The sequence below is a fragment of the Danaus plexippus genome, chromosome 10, assembly GCF_018135715.1.
Source record: "Danaus plexippus chromosome 10, MEX_DaPlex, whole genome shotgun sequence".
Lineage (NCBI taxonomy): Eukaryota > Metazoa > Arthropoda > Insecta > Lepidoptera > Nymphalidae > Danaus > Danaus plexippus.
Window position 1 is genome coordinate 4818326 of NC_083543.1, and position 13565 is coordinate 4831890.

At 29.6% G+C, this 13565-nt stretch overlaps 1 protein-coding gene across 1 annotated transcript; it reads left to right on the top strand.

Moving 5' to 3' along the window:
* The first annotated feature begins 1304 nt into the window (after positions 1-1304).
* Positions 1305-11573, top strand: LOC116766822 (aldehyde dehydrogenase 1A1-like). Its single transcript, XM_061521538.1, has 11 exons — positions 1305-1346; positions 6823-6931; positions 7094-7357; positions 7491-7607; positions 7797-7984; positions 8132-8234; positions 8638-8822; positions 9034-9198; positions 9486-9643; positions 9811-9885; positions 10778-11573. Exons 1-11 carry the CDS (start codon positions 1320-1322, stop codon positions 10848-10850), a joined length of 1464 nt encoding a protein of 487 aa, XP_061377522.1. The 5' UTR covers positions 1305-1319; the 3' UTR covers positions 10851-11573.
* Positions 11574-13565: the final 1992 nt, after the last annotated feature.

Sequence of the window (13565 nt, forward strand, 5' to 3'; positions counted from 1 at the left end):
GAAATATAAGAAATTATCATTTGTTTTATTTCCATATTGTCTAACTGCAGAATTATAAAAGAATAATTTGTATACTAATTAAATCTAGGATATTATTTTTAGCAAAACCCTATCAAGGTTTTAGAATATCATCTGCTATAAAAGTAACTAGTATGAGTTTTCTTAAGATTTTTGTACAGCTATAAACGTGGTTTAACAAGGCGGTAGAGCCAAGGTGTGGTCAAACTACTGCAGCTCGACCGGGGAAGTACCATCCTCTCATAGAAGATTGGCGTGAAGTAGTTCTATACGGCTGCGTTTCGCCCGATGAGTGAGAGACCCGGTTGCCCTTTCCCCTTTTCCACCCTTTCCTGCCTTTTCTCTTTTCCCACTCTTTCCTCTCCTTTTTCCCAAATAAGGTTGGCAAGTCATACACAAAACTATGTTGCGGATGTCCATGGACGACGGTACTACCGTCAGGTAGGCCGTGTGCTCGTTTGCCCCTTTGTCATATAAAAAAAACGTGAAATATTTATTTTGTGCTCTTAATATTTATTTCAGAACCACGTGGCCGTGTACATAACTGCAAATGAATTTACAACGACAAGTTATGTAAATGTTCGAGTTTGCAATAAAAATGTTTCTCAATATGCAGTTTTAATATTGAGTTCGAATATTAAATTCTTCCGTCACACCTTTATCTCATTGATATCTGTTAGAGAATTTGTTTGTAAATATATCCAAAATGTAGCCGAGATAAGTTACGGTCGTTGCTAAGGGGTGTTTAACAGTCCTGAAATTATAGGAACTTATTCGTAATTCTATCACACTGAACTATGATATAAAACCATGGATGTTGAATGTCGTTGATGTTTTAGTAATGAAATTACGTTTAGATTATACAATACTTTTGCGACCTTATCAGCTGCTTGATGTATTTTATATGTCCTTTATGGATGAATAGGAACAGGCACAAAAAAAAAAAAACATCAAGGGAAACAAAGGCAGGAAGGGAAATGTTACTAACATTGTATGTATTTGGATGTCGACTGCGTAAATGTATTGTACGTTAAAGTTACGGTTAGGTACATAATAATTGAATATCACAAAAAGCAGGTGGTCACCTAACCTAACACGTCACCATGATGAGCATTTTATGACAACATTATGGAGAACTGTTCATATCAATTGGTCATTAAAGATAATATAAGATAAAGAGAAATAAATATTCTGTATACAAATTGTCTGTTGACAGAAGGAAGTTGTTTTCAAATAAATTTAGTCGGCGCGTAGTTCGCGTACGTGTAACATTATATTTATTATTTCCATAAGTTTATAAAATGGCTCCGCAAATTAAATATACGAAAGTGAGTATTTCAAATGCCTTTCTTAATTATTTGGATTTTGTTTTTTTTTACAATAGACAAATTTACTTATTAATTTTATTTATGTTTAGGTTCATTCTTGTTTTGTCTTTTAAAATATTTCACAAAAATTATGGGTCTCTAATATCATTATCCATTTGCGTGATTATGTGATCGAATTTGAAATTTTTTTAAGAAAATTTGTATTAATTCTCGTTTTAATTTTGTGTTTCCTATATGGTTCTATTAAACAACGTTGACCTTGACCTTCTACACTTTTACATAATTTAAGCTTGCCACACATGATCAGAATTTTTGATCACAAAAAACTATATTATCATGATTGTTAAATTATTCCAGACATATTAATTGCATAAATTTAATGTTTATATACGTATATAATATAGGTTGTTACTTTTAAAAAGACTTGTCTTTAAAATGGTTATCTTAGAATATTCTGGATAATAACCCTGACTATTTTAATATTTTTCGGCAATCAAAAATTAAATTTGTGTTCGATAATGTTATCCCTGATCAGCAAGATCCTGATAGTCCGTAACTTCTTCAGTTAATTTAACTACGATTTTTTTTTATTTTTCTATTATTGTTTTTATTGTACATAGTATAATATCATGCAATTCTTTTTCACGTCATTGTGAATCACGAAACTTAATATGTAATGAAAAATATAATCAAAAATGTATGCATTAAAATTTTCAATAAATATAAGTGATAATGAAAAATAATATAAGCTATGAAGTAATTCTTATGTAAGATATTAAGTAAAATGAAATCATATAACATTAGGAAATGAATACGCTTGTAAATAATGACCAAAAAATAAAATTATGTTTGGAGTGTTAATTGCCTACGTTTAAAAGTAATGTGAAGAAGTTAAACCTCGACGATATTTTCACACATATGATCAGATCTCAAGAAAAAAAGACTATAACTAGCTAAACATCTATATTGTTGTTCTATATTTATTTGTTACTTAAGGCATTAAAATAGGAATATATACTATTATTTTTGTTATATTTATGTCCAGTTATAACGGTCCATATGCATAGCAGATAACATAGAAGTATATAAGTGTATAGATAACACAGATAACATAGATAACATAGTGATGTACTGACAAAGACTACATTTTGAATAAATGTTTGAAATGCTTACTACTTCCAGCATTATTACTTCTCTAAATGTTGCGCTGTGCACCCAAAATTTTCTCTACTTCAAAAAATAATTTAAAGGAGTATTCCAATTTAACCTCATCCAGAGACTGCATAGGGAATTCATCTTGTAAATCATCTATAGTAATGTACTAGCTGTTGTTATTAATACAAAGAAAGTCTAAAATTTATAAAGAAAACCATAACACCTGTCAACGCTACTAAGAAATTGCTACAGTTCTATATTATTCAGTTGAACAATTGTGATATTTCGTTTGAAATATCTATTTCAAAATCTGTGCGAGTTTTCAAAAATATTTGAGACATTACAGTTAAAGTAATTTAATACGAATTACAGTAACATTATGACGGATATCTTTTTTTAATTATCAAGTAGCTTTTTTCTTTTATTGCATTATACTTCATAATTTCAACGTAGGTTTATGAATGATATATTGAAAACATTCCGTATGTTGTGTGACGATGTGACTTTGTGATAAGATCGGTACGGGATGCGAGGACATTAGTTCTGTAGTAATCTTCTTTGATAAACAAACATCCATCGAAACATTTGCATTAAAAATAATGATATGTCTTGATGACTATAATTGGTTTAGTTTTCAAAAAAACTTAGGTTATTATAATATATATAAAAAACTATTATCGTGTTATTGTGTTGCAATTTCAAGAGTCATTCTGTGTGCGGTTTTTCCTCAAGACTTCCATTCAAACAATGTTTTTTTATATTTATAACAGGAAGGTTTCTTTTAATCGTTTTTTATTCAGTTACTCATCATTTTATATCTTCATTACGTTAACTGCCTATCTGGCTATTTTTGGTAGCAATTTAATAATAGTTTTTCATTTAAGGAGACTACACTTTTCACGCTATAGCTAAGCTTCGTATCTAACTGGCGTGCTTCAATTTTGAAAAAAATAAAAACTTGAAAATCAACCTTTTTGGTCTGGTTTTATAGTCGCCTAAAATAAAGTAGAATAGACAAAATTAAAACGAGAAACCTTTCTGTCATTACTTGTTTATTACTTACTAGCGTCATTAAAAAAAATACACTTTACAGTAAAGGGTGACATTTAATGAACTGTATGAAATGGAATGAACATTGAATGTATGGATTGACCAATCAAACCTCTAGGGGGGCTGATTCAAGTCCCTACAAATTGTAATTAAAGCTATCGAACAATCGTACTATGAGTCTACATACTACAAAATTGAAGTGTGCTTAGTGAGATCGTGATCGTGAGATGAGAAAAAGTCGTGGTGGCCTGGAGGTTAAAAGGCCCGCCTCTCATACGCGAGGGCGCTGGTTCGAAACCTGGCAAGTACCAATGTCATCTTTTCCGAGTCATATGTACTTTATAATAGTAATTAGACACCACTGGCTGGAACAGGCTACAGGAAGCCTTGGAGTCTAAATAGCCCCAAAAAAGTACTGCTGCAGAAGGCAAGGGGAAACCACTGCAACTATCTTCCCATGAAAGTCATCATGTATACGGATCACTGGTACGTGATGACCACAACGAGTTTGCAAAGACTCTTGCGACGATGAAATTGAAGTTAATGAGATCTAAAAATTTCGGAAGAATTCATTTCAATGAAAATAATATTTTTTGGATTACTACGCGTATTTTATTATTTTAAAAACTACATACACCCGACGTTTCGGTTACTTTGCAGCTACCGTGATCGCGGACAGACGAGACGAAGTATGCGTTTATTAAATCATTGTACTAGTGAATCTTTTCGGTACGTAGGTTGTTATATAATTATTTTAGGAAAACTATCCAGTTTGAGATGATTAAAATTGTGTTTCCAGTCGTGGCATAAGAACTGAAAAAATATATGACAGAAAATTGGAATGACAACGGGAAACCAGTAGTACAATTCATAAATATAAAATGAATATAAGAAGCTTGTTAAAACAGACAACAATATTTTGAGTTAGAATTATAATATGTCAGAAAACATTCATTTCAAAAAGAAACTTGTAGGTAAATGTTATTAAGCAAAGGATTACTAGTTTTATGTCTAATAAAAGATTACGTTTAAGTAAATGTTATTATTTTAAATCTTGGTCTTCCGTGCATATAACGACGAAGTGGATTAAATAGCGTGACTTAGTAATTTTTCTAACGTATTGCTCTGATCATAGGGCACAAAGTCCAAAGAACGCAGTGACCATATAATTTACATTTATTTTAATATGCAATTTTAAAACAATGTATTATGTTCATTAAAGTAAAAATAAAAATAAATATTGACAAGTAAAGTACAAGACGTCCTGTCTTTCATAAAAAGATTTAAAAAGTTTAGTGATTCAAGTAACTAAAATTAACTACCTATATTCCGACCAATCAACATTCTGAGAACAACTTATGTAAATATTTTTTTCCTTGGAATATAAATAAGAAAATAATTGCAGAGTTTGTTAGGTTAGCTTGATAACCTTGGCCGTAACACAATAACCTTGCCTTACATTAATAACAAACTTTTTATAAAATTTAAAATAAGTTTAATTTGCTATAGTTATACGAATGTGTTTAGACAAAATAAGAAAATTATTGAAAGCAAAGCAACTTGCTTTCACGATAATTTTAGAATTTCTTAGATTATATTTTAGATGGTTCTTTTATATTTTGTTTTGAGTCATAAAGTTAAGTTTTTGTCAGAGACAATTGCTATCTTACCTCATTTTTATGTATATGCAATTGTCCTTTAAGATCTTAAGTTAATAAAACTATTGGCCCTTAAGTCCTTTTTTTAATAGAAAACTGTCAAACTGTGTTCTTTTTTAAAAATACCAAAGTATTTTAATGTTATAGATGTAATTAATAAAATGAAATAAAACAACTTCTTCAAATAAATACTCTATATTAAAAAAATCTTTTATTATATTCTCTTTTAATAGTCTTTGCACCATTACTGTTTGTTTTTGACGTAATATATTTGTTAAATAATCACTTCATATTTATTTATATGAACTTTGGACATCATTTAAATATCTCCATACAAGATATGGGGTTAGGTATTGTTAATTGGAAATAAATAGATTTATATAGGCGTCGACAAGGAAATTAAAGATTTCGATAATATATTAAATAAAAACTGTCTTTGGTCAATCAAATAAAGATAACAATTGAAATGACATATTATATCACATGTAGTCTTTTCTATATCCGGATCTATCACGTTCATACGATGTGACGTCATACATGTGCTAATATTTTATTTATACACAATAAAAATATTTTTCTGCATACATTAGCGATTTAATATTTTAATGAAATTATAGCTAAGGCGAATAATTGTTATTACTAAATGGGTTATCATTGAACACGCCTTTGTTGTATGCACACTTATAACGCCACGACCACTTTGGAATCATGAAGTAATTTGATTGCAAGGATGTTAGATTAAATTTTGACGTATTGACAAAGTAAGATTTCAAAATTGGCGAATATAAATATTGTTCGCTTAAAATAAAAAAATATTAAGTACGATGGAAGGATAGCTATGTTAGAAGTAGAAGTCTTTATTCATGATTATAATAAATAAAACATTATATTGATGGAATTTCTATTTCTTAAATGCAATTGTTTATCTCATGATAAATAACGATAAATACTGCAATTTATATTTTATGAATTTCTATTAGATATGAGAAATATCACGATAGCAAAATTGTTTGTAAATTTATAAAGGTTCTTCCTAAAATATAGAAAAAAAATATATATTGCTGAAATTGATTAAACAACTTAGAAGTTCTTACTGGGCTTATTTAAAAGTTTTTCAAACTTTCCGCATAGTAAGTTGAAATACAACTTATAAAAAATCGCAGGCTTATTCTTGTTTACGCTTTGTTCAATATGAAATCGGGTTAAGTATTTTAATTTCATAAACACTATAATTTAAAAAACTCATTGCCATCTGAACTATATTATAGCTAGTTGAATTTAAATGCAAATAAATAATTATACTCTATATATTTATTAAAAACATTCATGGAATGTCTACCTTATTCAACAAAATAATCAACTTCATTCTGAAATTGTTTGTGTGAAAAACCAAATCTATTAAAAATTAGTCTTCTTGGGTATTTTAAGGGAATATGGGATGTCTTTAATTAATTCTTTATTAATTTTCTCTTACAAATTAAATAACTTTAATATAACCTTTAAAGTTAAATTATCTTATAATTTTATATCATAATCTTGTATTGATTCCCTTAAAAGCCATTAAACATTATTAAAAAAAAAAAGAAAAAATACAATTTTAATCAACTTGACAGATTTTTATCAACAATTCCTGGGTAGACTCGGTCAGTGGAAAGACATTCCAAACTATAAATCCTCACGATGGATCAGTCAATGCCGAGGTCGCTGAAGGTGATAAGTTAAGTATCAAGATTTATTCAAATTCCTTATTTCACATGACATTTCTATTACTTAAATGAGTCAAATAATGATGATAAGAGACCTTTTTTCTTGCTGGACGAGGAACAAATTTTATTAAATATCAAAAAGAATATAAATTAATTAATTGATTTCATTTACAGGCAGATGTGGATGCAGCTGTCGGAGCAGCTAAAAGTGCATTCCACCGCAACTCTGAATGGCGTCTGATGGATCCGTCGGAAAGAGTGAAGCTTTTGAACAAATGGGCTGATCTCGTAAATCGGGATATGGATTACCTCATACAATTGGAAACATTAGATAACGGTATCGTGGTACAAACAAATCAAAGATTTATGTCAGGGGCTGTTAATGCTATACGTTACAACGCCAGTTGGGCTGATAAGATTCAAGGAACTACGATACCCGTGGGTAAGTTACAGTTCGACTAAGTTACTGATAGATTTATGTTTAAAAATAATTTACAATATTTAAAGGGGTTTTTTGCTATTCATATGTTCATCGAAATAAAGTTGTTAATATCTCTTCTATTTATTATTTTCAGACGGTGAAGCGTTTTCCTACACACTGAAGCAACCAGTTGGTGTATGCGCTATAATCATACCATGGAACGCGCCGGTCTTGTTTTTCTGTAGTAAAGTATCAGCGGCTTTAGCTGCAGGTAAATACGCAGTTGTTTTAATTTTAATTTATTTGATCAAATCTCACTTCACACCATTTCAAGTTCTATTAGATGGAGAGTTCATCCATAATCATAAGGCATAGTAATTTTGTTATACTTGGTTTGAGGTAATGAAGACAAGCTAGAGTAATTGAAGTAAAATATTATATTTCCTATTTCTGTTTCTAGGCTGCACCGTAGTAGTGAAGCCGGCAGAACAGACTCCTTTAACAGCGCTGGCCCTGGCTTCTCTAGTCGCGGAGGCTGGGATTCCACCAGGAGTTGTGAATGTGGTGCCTGGGTATGGGGAGACAGCAGGGGCGGCTCTAACACATCACCCTGATGTCGCACATATATCGTTCACGGGATCTTTACAGGTTAACAGACGACAACTGTGGAAAGAATAACTACTGATAATACCCTATAAAAGACAATTATTATTTTATTACATTTTCTATTATCGAGAAATTTTCGATATTTTTTTAAATTGGTTTCGAATATATTCTTTAATGTACCATTTGTAGGTGGGTAAGATAATCCAACAGGCGGCAGGCGCCAACAATCTCAAGCGTGTCCAACTTGAGCTAGGCGGGAAAAGTCCTCTCGTTGTTATGAACGATGCAGACTGTAAGTACTTGAGAATATATATATATATATATATATATATATATATATGTTTGTATGTATATGTATTTTATTTATATATGCCTATCTCTATTACATTTAATCCATAAACGTGAGTATGTGTATCTTATCCTGAAATTTTAAATTTTAATAAGTCTTATGTGTTTTCTTTCCTTCTAAATCACACATCGTATGCTCTCTTATACCAGATGTATTTTAAATCTATTTGAATTTGAAAACTATAGTTATTTTTAGGAGCTTTTCAGAATGCTTAAAGTTACTTACAGAATTTTAATAGTTCAAGTATTTGTTTAAAATTATCTTTTTCGATTCAAATTTACCATTTTTTAACAATTTTAGGTATTATTACCCGGCTTTTGTAATTAATTAATTTATTCATTTTAAGTGGATGCTGCGGTGCAGTTTGCTGCTCTCGGGGTTTTTACCAATCAAGGACAAATGTGTATAGCTGCTTCCCGTCTTTTTGTGCAATCAGGAATTTACGACGAATTTGTTAAAAGAGCTTCCGAATTTGCAAAGAGTCTTGTTGTTGGTAAACCACTAGACCTCAAAACACAGCACGGTCCTCAGGTACTTGTAACATCATAACTAACTGTTTATTTACATTATCCATAATAAGTATCCCTCGCTCCATTATATATAGAATATTAAATGGGAACTTAATGTTCTGTCGGCATAAAACCGAGAAATGTAATATATATTTTGTAAAATAAAGAGAAAATATTTTCCAAAACTATACTCCATATCAAATATATATCAATGTAAATGTCTTTACTTCCAGATTGATGAAAACTTAATGAATAGGGTGTTAGGTTACATCGAAAAAGGAGTATCCGAAGGTGCAAAGCTTTTGACTGGCGGAAAAAGAATTGGAAAAACTGGTTATTATGTTGAGCCTACCGTCTTTTCTGATGTCACGGATGATATGACCATCGCTGTAGAAGAAGTGAGGAATAATTTATGAATACTTTATACTTTTCTTAATACAAAAATCTCTATTCAATTTTTAATCGTCATGCATATTCCACTATTTGATATAAATACAATGGAAAAGCCATCAACCTCCTGCATGTTTCCTTGCAACTCGAGAACTACTTATGATCAGATTTAGAAATTTGTAGCAATAATTTTCTTTTTTTTTTTTTGATCTGCTTAGATAAAAGAAGTGACTGCATTGAATGTTTTAGTCAATATCTCTCTCAATTTTATTTTTCAAATGTAATTTTCTTCTAGATTTTCGGTCCGGTCCAAAACATCTTAAAGTTCGAAACATTTGAAGAAGTTATTGAACGTGCTAACGCTACCAACTATGGTTTGGCGGCTGGGATATTTACAAGATCTGTCGAAACTGCTCTACAGTTTAGCAAACATATTGAAGCAGGAATTGTTTGGTGAGTAAAATGTAAAGTATATTATTATTCGTACAACGCAAAAAAAAAAATTAAAAGAAAATTAAATACCCTTCCGCAGATCCGTGTTTTGCTTATAATTTACGTGATTGAAATATTTAATTAACTTTTATGATAATAATTTTATGTTATATACATTATTCCTACAGGGTGAATACTTATTTACATTTTGGAAGTCAGCTACCATTCGGTGGTTTCAAGGACTCCGGGATTGGCAGAGAAAAGTAAGCTTATTTAATAATTTTTTTAAATTTTATGTTTGATATTCGAAATATTTGGTTATAGTTGTCAAACAAATATACGTTATATTTAATAACGTTTTCTGAAGTTACGAAGTCCGAATAAAGTCCGAATGAGTCCGAAGCATTGGCTGTATAACTCCAACATTTGTTATTTTTGGCAACTAATGCTTTAATAAGTTTTGCTTGCGTATAATTCATTTCACACTTGGTCAGACGTGATATAGCTATATTTGTTAAAGATGATATTATGTTTTGAAGGAATATCTGCATGATGAAGGTTTACATTTAGAACTATCAGACGAGAAGCAAAGAGATATTAAGCTCTTTGGGTTTCAACGTATCACGTTAAAGTGTCTGCACAAAGTTAAAGTTGTTAAAGTGACTTGCCCATTTTGTACAATATCAGAAACATAAACATGATAACAAAAGAAAAAAAAACTGTATAATATTAATAAACTTGATGTCTAAACAGATTTGCATTAATCAATTTTTTTTTTAATTAATTATATTCATCAACCAAGATTGAAAAGAATTGTATGCGTAAAGTTTTAAGGAGTTTAAATAAAAGGATTTATACTCTTACCCATTTTCTAAAACTTTGTTTTTGTCCAAATCCATATCCGTTCCTTAATCACAATTTTGCAGTTTAAAATTTAATATGGATTGTGAGGACTTATTAAAGAAAAGTCCGATATGATTCACAATTACTTTGACAATGCTGACCTGTGGCAAGGGTTGCCTACTGTATACTTTTTGTCATAATATTGTGTAATGATTGTTTAATTAATTATATGGTTATTATGTATTAAAAAATGTTTTCAATACTTTCTACATTAAAATATAATAAATATTTTCAATTATTATCTTGTTGCAGTGGACCCAACGGAGTGGAAGCTTACTTGGAACTCAAAACAGTAATAATGAAACTTTCGAAGAAGTTGCAATAAAATTAGTTGATAGAAAACATTTAATTAAGTGCTACATTATTATATGTACTAAGGAAATTATCAAAATTTATTTTTATATAATCTATATTATAATTTCCATGTTTGTCGTAATAATAAAACTGAAATATTGCTATTTCGACGATTTTTTGGTTCATTCATCGGATTTTTTATTTGTTATGTTTGTACAATAAAATTATCTTTACTCAACTATTTACGCTTAGCGAACCTAAAGATACATTTCCTAGCATAAATGATGACGAATATTAATGGGGGAGAAACTTGTTTTTTTTTACTTATTGCTTCAAAACTGCGGAGCCGTTCCATACAACGTAAATGTATCCTGAAACGAGAGGTTCGTGTCGGTTATTTGATCCGTTTTGTCGATAATTAATGACAATTTCAAAACCTGAACCTATTGTTATGTAAATATATGTTGTTATATTTATGTCAGGATGATGAAATCAAATAAATGCTCTTATTATATCAAAATACCGAAAATACATCAGTTTGGTCTGGGAATATAATATAAACTAGTGTGTGTTTTTACACCATCCATCACTTAACTGTCATACTTGTTAACAGTCTTTATTATACTTACTCACTGGTTGTTGGTATCCACTTACATTGTGTATTAATTGCTTTTTTTTTAGTTGTATTTGATTTAAGTAAAATTTTAGCTCCTTGATTTTTTGTACTTCCATAATAAAGTAAATTCTTATGATATGTTAGCATTAATTATTATTAGTTTAAAAATAAATACCGCTTCAAATTAGTCAACACCTGAACAAGATAAACGTAATTCTGTTACGGATTTTAGGTAGGATATCTTGGACATTAGAAGGCTGACTGACTCTTTACGCGGCCATTATATGTAACTAAGATATTTTCTTTTTCATAAGAGTTTTTGTATTTGAATATGTGATTTTCAAAACAATAGGCTTTCGTTTAGAGTGAATATCCTTCACAAGCCTTTAAAGAATTGATATATTTGTGAACATTATAAATGAGCTAAAAATAAAATGAAATAACTCTAAGGAGAAAGACAAAAGTCTTCTTTTATTCATAACTGAATATACGTCGTATTTATTTGCGTTTGTTGTTTTCAATGAACATGTATTTTTATACTGAATTCTAGTTCCTATACTGCTATTTCGTTCTAAGAAAAGAGCGTTTTTGAAGCCACAGAAAACAAGTCCTTCAAATACAAAAAGAAAACTTTTAGAAAATATTTTATATATAAAACAGAGTACCAAAAACTACAGAAAGAGAAACCTTAATGGATTCGAACTGTTACATAAATATGAATGAGTATAAAGTAAATGTTCCTATAATAATTATGTTTATTATATGTGTTTACCACTTCCTTTATCCATTAACGTTAGAAACATTACAAATAACAAAGACTTCATTTATGTGGGTTTGTTAGAATAAATTTTGATTCCTTCAATAATTGAAATGCATTTTCGCCGCCCCATTTAGTTAGGAGTAATGCTGTTAATAATTATATAAATTAATATGGATTCAATGTATTAATTAAAATAACAACGATATATTATTCTTATAAGTATTGAAGTTGTTGGTAGTTTTAAATTCGTTTATTGGCTTTTCGTTGGCGCCACGGCTACTGGTGACACAAGCGTTCGACACATAATGATCTAGTGATTCACAGGAGTAATTAGTGGTTGGATGGTGAAAGATACGTATCTACCCTAGTACTGTGAGTAAAGGCACGATAGTATTTTATAAAGTGATACAATTAAACGGGGTAGTGTCAAAGGATGAATGCATAGAAACTTGGTCTTTGAATGTCAAAACAGTTACTCAATACAATTAAGTTCTATAATTTAAAATTTAACTAATTTTAGACGTAAACATCTAAGATCGTTTCATTACTAAGACGAACCAGCTAATGAATCAACCAACAAAGGTAATAATGGTCTCTTACAAAAAAATAAAATATTTACAGTGTTGGTATTGTTTTGAAAAATGTTACGTATTTTGATTTTCAATAAAACCGTATAGGTCTAAAATTACTAAATCTTATTCACAATGAGAAAGTCTAAAACTTTTTGGTGGTAGACATCCCCTAAATGACATACACTTATCGTCAAATATTAAAGATTTCATGAATATTAATAGATGGATGGGAAGTTACGCATTCTCATTATGGTTTTGCTTGAGTCTGAAATCTGTTTTACTGCTATGAATATTTATTTCTCTACTTGACGGTGGTGGTCTTGTCAAAATTTAAGAAAAAATTGAGAATTGTTTTTGTAGAAACGGTTTCTTTGAGAAAATGTTAAGTAATGAAAATACTCTTTTTATACCATTCAGGTTTAAAGAAAAAAAAATTATGTCTTTAAGATTTAGAATAAAGTTAGCAAAAAAAAAAACTGTTTTAATTATATATACATATATTTAAATATATGATAACAGCTTTAAAAACTCACTATCAGATTGAAAGAATTTAAAACCAAGTATGAAAGTTGGGTACAAATTCACTCGTATATATCCAATTATATTTTCACCAAAATTAGTTAATATCTGTATTATATGACTGAGATTAATTTTCATATGTTATTTGAATGTTGACCGAGGTCGTTGACACTAGGCCATAGGAACTTCGCTTCACTTAAGTTTGTTTATGATATTTGATGGATTTCAACAAATAGTTGGCAAATTATATATTAATTTCATGATGATAAAAATAAAAAC